Source organism: Armigeres subalbatus, chromosome 3 (genome assembly GCF_024139115.2).
Source record: "Armigeres subalbatus isolate Guangzhou_Male chromosome 3, GZ_Asu_2, whole genome shotgun sequence".
NCBI classification, from domain to species: Eukaryota; Metazoa; Arthropoda; class Insecta; order Diptera; family Culicidae; genus Armigeres; species Armigeres subalbatus.
The window spans coordinates 332,674,869-332,686,428 of record NC_085141.1 but is presented as its reverse complement, the minus strand read 5'-3'; the positions used below and the strand labels follow the sequence as shown (position 1 = coordinate 332,686,428).

At 37.2% G+C, this 11,560-nt stretch overlaps 1 protein-coding gene across 1 annotated transcript in view; it reads left to right on the top strand.

The window, feature by feature from the left end:
• Positions 1–295: 295 nt before the first annotated feature.
• LOC134222734 (uncharacterized) overlaps positions 296–11,560 on the top strand; it is a 30,958-nt gene continuing 19,693 nt past the window's right edge. The window contains exons 1-2 of the mRNA XM_062701898.1: positions 296–518; positions 10,712–11,230. Coding sequence (XP_062557882.1) covers positions 296–518; positions 10,712–11,230 — 742 coding nt within the window. The remainder of the gene's footprint in view (positions 519–10,711; positions 11,231–11,560) is intronic.

Genomic DNA, 11,560 nt, shown 5'->3' with positions numbered 1-11,560 from the left:
TTTTGTCTCACAACCCTTCATCCATTGTACTGGTTGTGGAGGTCAGGATTCAATAGGCCATGATCTACTGATCGCCATGCATATTAAGTACAAGACAAAGTTGAAAATAAAAATAAAATGCAAAATTGTCAAAAACTGTATCAATAAGTTTTGCTTCAAATTGTAATTCATCCGCCATTAAGCATTTCGTTCGAGGTATCCCCTGGGTTCGGCGAAGGTACCCCCAGGGGTACATGTACCCCAGGTTGAGAACCGCTGGTGTAGAGTAAACTGAATGACCTGGCCGTGTGACTGTATGACACTCATCAACGTCAACAAGACCAAATCGTTGGATGTGAACAACTTCAACTGTGCGGTTGCCGGGCAAACAGTGAAGAAGGTTGAAAATCAAAACCAGCCAACAACGCAACGGGCGGCGGACCCAAATCAACATTTAACATGGACATCCAATCGGTTCAGGCAATGCACTAAACCCCGAATACGCAACTCTAACGTGAAATCTGTTATGTTATACGCCAGTAAGACTTGGTGTGTATTAGCAGAGATCACATAGATTTGCGAGTATTCATCAACCGATGTCAACGTCCATCGAAATCCGATATCAACAGCATCTCTACAATGGAATGGACGTAGGCTTGTCACATACCACGTGTGAACGAAGAAGAAATCTGCAAGCAAGCGCTGGACAGGAATCCGGCAGAACATCGTAGTACAGATCAAAAAGATCTACGGATCCAATACGCATATATTTGGCTGTTTCTAACGGCGTCCTTATTCTAACGTATGCAAGTTACGAAAATGTTATGCGCTATAAAAATAATGTAAGCAGTATGCAGTAAAAGGTGTTTCAAAATGAATCAGTGCATTTTCAATATGCTTTCCTTATAACTAAGATTTTATTCAAACAAGAGAAAATTTCACAACCCCTGATCACCGATACTTTCTACGTAATTGATCTTTTGCCACTTTAGGCTGTTTTCAAGTAGTTTGGAAATAGCTAATCTTAATCTAAAACCCAAGCAACACAAGTCAGACAAAAATGGTTGCAGCAACTTGATTGTGACCAAATCTGGACACATATGAGTAGCAGTAATCCTTTCCTTCAATAAGTGTACATTAAACAAAAAGAATAGTAAAATTTGTACTCACCTTTCCTTATCCAATGTAGATACTTACCCTACCCAAGTAACATGTTGAGTTTTATCATACTCTATTGGCAGTTCAGGAGAGTAAATTTTCAAAACTAGAAATAAAACTAAGAACTGCATGTTAACCTCTTGAAGATCACTACAAGAGTAAGTTATGACCAAGTGGCCCACTCTTGAAAGCGTCTTTAGAGCAAATTCAAGCCTGATAATAAGACTGTCATAAAATCGTTGTCAAAAAAGAGAACTTCCTTTTTTCCGTAGAGCCATCTGTTATTGTTTTGAAGGAAAAAGGAAATTATTGAAATGGATAAGGTACACCGGGGCAAGTTGAAACGGTTTTTTCAAAGTTGAAATTCGAAGTGCTGTAAAAAAATCACCCTTTGATATATTTTGAATCCGTTTGCGGTGTTTGCTAGTTCGGGCCAAATATTATACATAAAAAATAAACAACCTTAACAAACTTTTTTGTAAATATTTTTTAGATTTAAATTATTTTTTATATGCATCGTTTCAACTTGCCCCGCGAATCGGGGCAAGTTGAAACACTGCGTTATATTCAGACGTAAGCTAATTTTTCCGTTTTTATAACAAAATGTATGTACTCAGTGAGATTAAATAAGCACGAGGTTGTAAAGCGGACTATTATACTGCCAGGATTCGCATAAGAGCTCCATGTAAGTTTTTAACGATTTTGATTTTCTTTCAGAAATTAGCTTAAAATTGTCTCCTGAAAAACTGATAAAATAGTAGGCTTTGTTCTAGAAATTTGAAAACAAATCCCACTTTTGTTGTCTCATCTTGATATTTACTCGCATAAAAATCAGATTCCAGATTTTGATAGGTACTCTTTTACACAAAAAATAAACTTAAGTATGGTTCATTTGATTGTCCCACAGCAGTAAGTACGGATAAAGAATATTATGTCAATTTTTTGGAAAGATACCATTTTTTTTCAATTTATTAGATTTTTTTTGTATTTCTCCATGTAAAACAAGTTTGATAAAATCAACGGCAAATTATTCAAGTCGGCGAAAATGACATGGGACTCTTATGCGAATAAGGGCAGTGTACAACAAAGTCACAAGCGTATTTTCAGAGACCAAATTCTGGAGAACGCACTACGCTGAAAATTTATCAAATTGATTTTCTCCTACTGGTGACCACTCGGATTACTATTCAGGATGCTTCATTATTTGGTTCACTTGTATATTGCGCAGTTGATTAATTCGGTTGTGGCTTCTTCATAAATGCACATTAATTCCAGCCATCATATCTCTCATAAACTCTTCGATTGGAGAAATAGGCAGCTGGGGAAGTGAAAGGTGGAGTTAACGAAATGTTTACTCTATGTTTTATTTTCTGAGAATCAGTACTCAGTAGATTAAGAATCTCAAAACTGCAGTTTAAACATGACCTCTTTTCATTCTAGTGGAGATTGTAGGAAGGTTGCATTCATGACAGAATGGGCGGAAATTAATTAAATTTATGTTCAGAAGTTTGCATGTTTTTACAAATTTATGTTTTTCGAATGTATTTACGGACCATGTTGAATTTAAAAAAAAATACTTTTAATTGTGAGGGTGACGTTTTGAATCGTTGTTTCAACTTGCCCCGCACCACGCATTTCTATTCATGCCCCGATGAGTTGAACATGCAGAGCAATGTCAAACAACCAAAACACAAAAATTAAAACGGGTGTTTCATCGATTTTTCATAATCATTATGCTTATTCAACGTTGAATGATTACCTACCGTGAAAATTTGATGAAACAACTCTTCCAAACATCGTTTTGAGAGCTGTTTCATTGAAACGTCAAATAGTTGGTTTGGATTTTGCAAAGGGCGAATAATAAACAATGGCAGGGATTGCTTTTGAAAGCTGCAATCTTTCGAGGATAGTAATCAGAAGATGCGTTTGTTGAAAAAAAATTATCAGAACATTCGGTCATTTCCTTTCTGTATTACAGCTTCTGTTTCAGCTTACCCCGCTTTTCAACTTACCCCGGTGTACCTTAAATGAAAAAATTAAACATACAACCATGGACAGAAAGTGAAACAATGTTTAATCACCGAAAAAATGAATGCCCCAGAATTCGTTCGCGTGCGCCCTCTAATTCCTGGTGAAAACAGGTATGAAAAGCATTATATTTTGGCGCGTCGTAAAAATAATCTTATTTGCGGTAATCGAAAATCAGAAAATATAGAATCATTATGTTTTTTTTTCTTTGGTCAGTTGATTTACTTCGTGATATTGCTGATTATCTAAATCATTAAGCACATTGTTAAAAGCGATGGTATTTACATTTGTAAGCGATTTTTGCAAAATATTGTTACAGATATGAACAATATTTTATGTTATCAACATGGCTGTTATTGCACTATGCGTGGCCTTCGAATAAAATAAACTGATGGGCAAAATTAATTGCTGCACTACATAAGTCGAAAATTAGCTTCCGTAATACAGTGATACTTAATAGCAGACTATGTTACAAGTTTTCGAGGTCGTTAACCGGCGGAGAGGTCTACGAAATCTTTAAATTGAAATTTGTTTGAATTTGCTTTATAAGTACTTGTAGCTATGACATATACAGATGCTTGAACAAAAATATGACACATGTGGGATGTAATGCTAATGCTATGCAGGATCAGTATGACATCAACATCTAAAACTTATATTGAAAAAAGGTTCATATTATTTCATGTTCAATTTCATTCACATTCTTGTTTTCGATTGAATGCTATATGTATACGCATTTTCTTGTCAAATCAAATGAGGAAATTTTCAGAATGAATCGGATTCATTCGAAAGCAATAATTGCATTGAAAACTTTTTACATACAATGTTCTTTTGGAGAAGTATGACATACGATAAATTTCAATAAAATTTATTTGGTCAGAAGTAGCAGCAGAAAATATAATTGTTGCTTTAGCACCATTCAATGGAATATAAATTGCCGTAAGATGGTCGAAAAGGCACAATTTTTGAACAACACACATTCATATGTGTATTCCATATCACCTTTTTTCACGTTGGACATTATTTCATAGAAAATTAGAAACATTATGATTGAAAATATGTATTTATTGTCATGTGTTTTCCCATAGTGCATACATTTTGATATAAACATCATGTTATTTTGCAATGCCATTATAAATCAATTAAAAACCACGAAGACTTATAGAGGTTATTTGTAAGATAAGATTAAGACCAAAATATTCGGCCCTATAGCAGTTTTCAAAATTGGTTTCATGAGTCTCTTCAAGATGACCACTTGACCACTAATAAGTTTAAAAAGTGTTTGACACTTGGGGATTTATTACAAAATTGATAATGGTTTTAAAGACAGCTACAAGCGCATAATAAAAGCAAATCTTGCTGCATTGGACACAGCTCTTGTAAAACCGTTAAAAAACTTAAATAAATCAAAGAAGTCCTGAAATTGTTATTTGGGCTACTAACGTTGAAATATTTGTATCTTCACAGATAGTCAAGCGGCACTCAAAGCATTGAGTAGCTTTAAATGTATATTAAAACTTGTCTGGGACTACATTCTTTCATTGCGAAAAGTGTGCCAAGAGAACTCCGTAAATCTGTACCAGGACACTGTGGCCTTGGAGGTAATAAAAAGGCAGACGAGCTTGCAAAACGAGGTTCAAACCAGAGCATTAGTGATTAATCATAGATTTAATCATGAATCATGAATAATGGGTTATTTAATCATTATTCATTATTCATTATCATACAAAAAATACGATTCAATCATTAATCACTAATCGTTATTCATAGATTTTTGCATTTAATCATTAATCACTAATCATATTCATGTATGTATTGAATTTATTCATTAATCATCAATTTTAATTATTGCATACATCACTTTTATACATTAATCTTTAATCATAATCATACAATTTTAAAAGTAAAAAAAAAACACAATTTGATCGAACGGTTACTTGATTATTGATCACTATGCAAATCGTTTAATTTGATTATTCATAATCATTAATCATTAATCATATCGATCGTTAATCATCAATCATACACATATTGTGTCAACGTTTAATCACGATCGGTAATCATTAATCATACTTCAAACCTTTTATTCATTAATCGTAATCGTTAATCATTGTCAAAAATGAATAAATCATTAATCATAACCTTAACCTATAAAAATGGAATTGAAATCCTGGGAAGCACAAAGGTTGATGACCAACTGGTTGGTTGCCGAAAAGTGTGCTCAATCAAAGAGATTTATAATTCCCAATTTTAAAGTAACCGAAAAGCTCTTAGTGCTCAGCAAGAGAGCTCTTTGCACCTTCACTGGCCTTATAACCGGACACTGCCCGAGCAGATATCACTTGAAAAACATTGGCCAGATTCAGAATGATATCTGTCATCTCTGTAACATGGAACGTGAAACCTCGGAACATCTGCTTTGCAGTTGTGATGCATTGTACAAGGGTAGATCTAAATTTCTAAATAGTGGCTTTATGCAACCAGGAGATATGAATGATATTTTTAAATTTATGTACAGATTTACGCATTTCCTATTGTTCGAATGGTTCTTCGGATTACTAATTGGCTATCTTGTAGAGTTTTTTTCCCGCGTATGTAATTCATATCTGTGATGATAATCAGATCGTTATGATTTTTTTTTTTTGCAAAACTCATTAAATTGTTACTACATCAAATTTAATTAAATATCTTAAAGATAAATCGTCTAGCTCAAACCTTTGTTGGGGTATGTGGCGAGATCATCATCATCATCAAAAAAAAAAAGATATTTGGACTGCAAATCCTGGAAAGGTAATGGGTTTTATCAACTCAATTATACCGGACTGGGAAAGGACGCGTCTTAAGTTGTTTACCTGACAATAAGCATATGCGGTATTTCGGAAAATTTCGTTTCAAGTGGTTCGCGGAATTTGAGCATGGTGAAATCTGATTTCTTGGTTTCGTTTCGTAAATATACAAAAATTTCGCTAGAAAAAACTAGCTTCTAACGAAATTTCGCGGAATTTCGAATTAAATTGAAATACTTTATATTATCAAAAAAATTGGCTGCGCCGCCGAATAAAATCATAAAATACTGCTTTATGATTTAACATTTCTATGTTATACAGTTTTTTTTTCTATTAACGCTTACTACATAATCCCATTATGAGTCAACAAATACGTATTTAGTTTTCTTCTATGAAACGTCTTCAGTGTTTTGTTTGAAATATTTAATAGAAATCGAAAAGTATCTTTAACTATTCTATCCTATGTTTTACAAAAGTGATCCGACAGAATATTTACATAAAACGTCAGGCTTACAGTGTAAATTTAATTAGATATGAATCAGATCAGTATAACTTTGTTTAAAAGGCAAAGTCGTGGCGTAGTTTCCTAGGGCCCTTGTGATGCTTTTTTAGCGTATCTTTCTTATTAAAGGTCAATTTCTTCACCTCCGCGTAGGCCTCAAACCAGGTTTAAGCGCATGAGCAAGCACCGCTTAAGAGTTAGGAAGGCCTTTTTTTCCTAAAAGTATGATTTTTTCCTAAAAGTAAGAATAAAAAGTTCGGAGGATTGAAGGTACTCCATACAACAGTCAATTTTCGGCGAATTTTTGGTTTCTGTGTTGTTGCAGTTGACAAGACGGCAGCTAGTCTAGGAAACGCGATGTGTAAAAATTCTGCCTCGCGAGCATTCTGCACACGTCTTCGGGTTTTCAAAATAACTTCATTTAGTCGCTTACCATATGAATTACCTTTTCATATGAATTACCTTTTTAACTAACCAACGATTCCTTTCCCGTGGCACTCACATTCCAGCATTCCTCTGTCTCTTATAACAATGAGTGTCAACCCTAGCAGCTCAATTTTGACCGAATTGGTAATGCAGCAACAGTTATTAGCTGCGAGGTTTCTAAGCCAAGCTACCATTTTTGCATTCGTATATCATGAGGCTAACACGATGATACTTTTATGCCCAGGGAAGTCGAGACAATTTCCAATCCGAAAACTGCCTAGACCGGCACCGGGAATCGAACCCAGCCACCCTCAGCAAGACCATGCTTTGTAGCCGCGCGTCTTACCGCACGGCTTAGGAGGGCCCCTAGCCTTACTTACTTCTGCAATATGTTCTTTGAACCTTACATCTAACGATCTTTTTGTTTGATCTACATATACTTTATCACACTGTGAACAATTAATTTGATAAACCCCGGCCTTTAACATTTCTACTCTATCCTTTGTGGGTGGTGGGTGATGTGTTGATCATAGGGGACCGATACCCTCTTCAGCGGTTCATCGATCGGTGTCAGTGTTGTCAGTTTGTTTTTCCGTAGGTTCCTCTGCTTCTTGTTGATGATTGCTTGTATTGTTCTTTCCTTGTATCCGTTGATCTTCGCTGTTTCCATGATGTGTTGTAGCTCCTTCTTTTTTCCTTCTTCGCTCAGGGGGATCGTCTGCATTCTGTGGATCATGTGATGAAAAGCTGACATTTTATGCTGATACGAATGATTTGATGTGTATGTGATGACTCTCATGGTGTTGGTGGGCTTCCTGTAGATTTCGAAGTCTAATGTTACATTTGTTCCCTTGATAATTAGTAGATCCAAAAAAGGTAATTTACCTTCCTTTTCCTCCTCGTGGGTGAAATTGATGTCTTTATGCACGTTGTTAATCGCTTCCAAAATCCTGGGTAGATCTTTCCGGTTGATAATGCTAAAAATGTCGTCCACGTATCTCCACCATTTCTCGGGTAGTACCCTTCGTTTGTTTGTAAAAGCTTCCACGGAATGTAAAGTAGTTCTCATTCATGCATAATCTTGCAAGCTTGAGATACATCTTCACTTTTCCTCGCCATGCTGTATCCGTCCGTTGTTTTAGTAGCCATTCCTCTAAAAGGTTCAGAGCATCCTACACTGGAACGCTTGGGAACAATGCCGCTACGTCGAATGATACCATGATGTCCTCTTCTCCGATGTTTCCAGATTCCAATATCCTCTTGGTGAACTCCTGGGTGTTTACAACTGATCTGCTGGGGAACGGCTTCGGCATACTCTGGAACTCCTTTAACCCGGGCTTCTCCGATGATCGTTTTGCATTCCTTTATCGTTTTATCCGTAAGTCGGATTAGTCCGGGTAGTGGGTCCACTCTCAAATGCCTGTTAGTGCTCCGTTGATGTTTGTCATCATCTGTTCGTCTTAGTCCTCTTTGTCCATTATCACCACTGCGTTTCCTTCGTCCGCCTTCATGTAGTAAACTGGATTCTTCTTCAACTCCTTTAAAATCCTCCTCTCGTCTTTGTTCGATGTCCCATGATGTCCTGCTTTGATGGCGTCTGCTACGATGTTTCTCACACTATTCTGGTCCCGTTGATCAACATTTCGTGAAATCGCTGTCTCAGTATCCACGATTATCTGCTATAGGTCCGCTTTCTGGGTTGTCGCATACCCCAACCCCATAGAAGTTGTTGCCTCATGTGTGTTGCTTGAGGAACTAATCTTCCTTTCCAAAATTCTAAATTGACTGTAAGGACGTGACCAGCATCGTTATTAATCATGAATTGGAAACTCTGAAGCAAGTACAATGAGATCTTTTTTTTATCCCAAGAAGATTATTCAATTGGTAAGCTGTGCATATTCGCTGTTTCTCGGCCAATCATGATTAGCAACTACGATGTGTACAATTAATAAAGCTAAGCTAGATTTTACTATTTGCACAATATGTAAGGAACATTGCGGAGTCGTGGACTTTTTGCATTACTGATATGCACAATTGCACACACATATACAAGGACTAAATACAAATTTCTTTTATTTTTATGAACTGAATTGAATGAATTCTTTTGAAAGTGACACAAATGCTGGGGTATCGCCTAATCACCAATAGTACATAAAAGGGAACGCGGCAATTTATCACAGACTAATTTTACTGTAATTATAGATCTATTGGTTTCAAAACAGATATTTAACTTCGAAAAAGTAAACTTTCGTTAAAAAAAAATAATTTCGTTTCGTTTCGTAAAATTTCGAATTCAATGGACCTTGATTTCGTATCGTTTCGAAATCGCGAAAGTAAATCTATTTCATTTCGATTCGTTTCGAATCAACATAGACATTTTAAATTTCGTTTCGTTTCGTTAGGAAAAAGTGTGTTATCGCATACCCTTACTTGACAAATGGTGATCAACCTACAAGATGCGAATACATAGTTAAGAGTAATCAGGGGTATACCACAAAAGTTCAACTCAATGGACGCAGTGGTTCTACGCCCCAACAACAACAAAAAAAACGTTGACTTACTGTTTAAGACGTCATATATTCATAACTCCGGGCAATCATGTACTTGAAAGTTGCGCGATGTTCATCCGGATGTTGGTTGTTGAGTGAGATGCTTGTTGCGAGACAGCATTCTGTTGTAAACGAAAGGCTCACGACCACCACCACAGTCGCTCACTTTCTTCGCTGTTATCGTCATGCTGTCACCAGAACTGGAGCTGCCAGTGATGTTGAACTTACTGATTGACTGTGGTGCAGGCTGCATTACTCGAAAATTCCACCTTTTCTTCATGGAATCCGTTGTTGCTGTCTTTTAACAGCATCTCTCCAATGTGTACCCAAAATTCGAAGTTTTTATATCTTCAAATAGGAGTTTTTCACGTCCTACTTTGATCCCCTGATGAACGCATTTCATTCGACGTACCAGAAAGGGCCTATACCACTTTTGAAACAATCTGAAAGATGTCTGGTTACGCGTGTAAATCTTAAGGCCTATTCCAGGGTTTTCTTGGATGACCACGAAACTACTCAATGGATATATTCTACACAGATCCAAGCTCCAGTAGGATCTCAAGAAACTTTTAATACTTGAAAATGATGATGAACGTCTTACTGTGCGTCATCAAGGATCTGCACCACTTATGAACATCTTAAGGCCTCAGCACTCAAACAATTGGATGACCATGATAACGAAGACAATCTAGACGACCCTAATACCAAAATTGCTAAAAGACAATTCTTAAGACTAAAAGTAAGTTAAATATCAAAATTTGCTTACATAAAAGATTGCAACATTGTTTACACTCCAAATTCCAAATAGCGCTCTCTCTTTTTACGCTCTGATTCAATTTACGCTCTCCCGTTTTGGGCGCAAAAAGAGGTTTTGCAGTACATCATATCTTTGCTCAGAGTCATTGAGCCTGTATTGTTTCATAGGGGAATTTGAGCAAAAAGGTTGGAAAAAGAGTATCTTCTATCTCATTCTATCTATGATCACACCAAGACGCATATAGTATAATTATTCTTGGCTAGGTGTGCTATCGGGTATGGTTTGGGAATGTTTGGCATCATTTTTCATTCAATAAAAAACCAAATAAAACATTTGCGAAACGATTTAATTCATTAGTTCTTGTACGGCAAACATTTATCAATATCTGTTTAACACATTGGGACAATAGTATCAATAATTATCTGTAAATAGTATCTTAATAGAATGATTATGATTCAGCAGTCATATGATTCGCCCAATTAGCCCAAACGCAACTAATCACACCAACATCTTTCTCCCCTTGCAGATTGTGACTGTGTCAAAATCACTCGCCTATCGGTGCCCCGGTCGTACATCCTCGCACATTACCACCGGGAGCTGGGCGACAGCAATGAACTTTTCGGCGGCGGAGCCACAGCGGAAGCCTCCCGGAGCCGAGCCGTGTACCGGTACGAGGACGCTGGAAGTTTAAATCGACCGCAACCACCGGCGGTGCCGCCGAGGGACCCGGACGGAAGACGCCACAATGAGCACCTGATACTGGACTGCGAGTACGAGATCGACCCGGACGAGAGTATGTTTGTGCTGAAATGGCTCTTCAATGGAAAGATTATCTATCAGTGGATTCCGCCGGTGCGGGCGCCGTTCGGTTTTACGGCCATGGGACGCCAAATCAACCGAACGTACACCATCAACGAGGAACCGATGCATAAACACCGGGCCCTGGCGCTGGTGCGTCCGCTGAAGAACTTCACCGGCGAGTACACCTGCTCGGTGTCGACGTTCCAGAGCCAAGATATGCAATCCGCCCGGATGGTGATGATTGGTAAGTTTAGGATGCTGTGCCGCCGTAGTCGATTGATTAATTGATTGATGGTGAAGCTTTTGATTGATGGCAATGATGCTTGCGATGATGAATCGATTATGTTCGTTGCGAATCGGATCAGTTAGACTTCATCAACCGTGTCTGGTTGTGACTAGGAAGATAATCTTGTACTGCTACCAGAATTGGTACATTGGTGTCCTCCATCCAGTCGAAAACCGATAATTAATTAGCAGAAATTACAAAATGATAATGTCTTTGAATTATTTATCCTTTCCCTTTAACTTCAATTAGGGGAAGGTAGAGAAAGAAGAAATATAAGATGAAGTATTT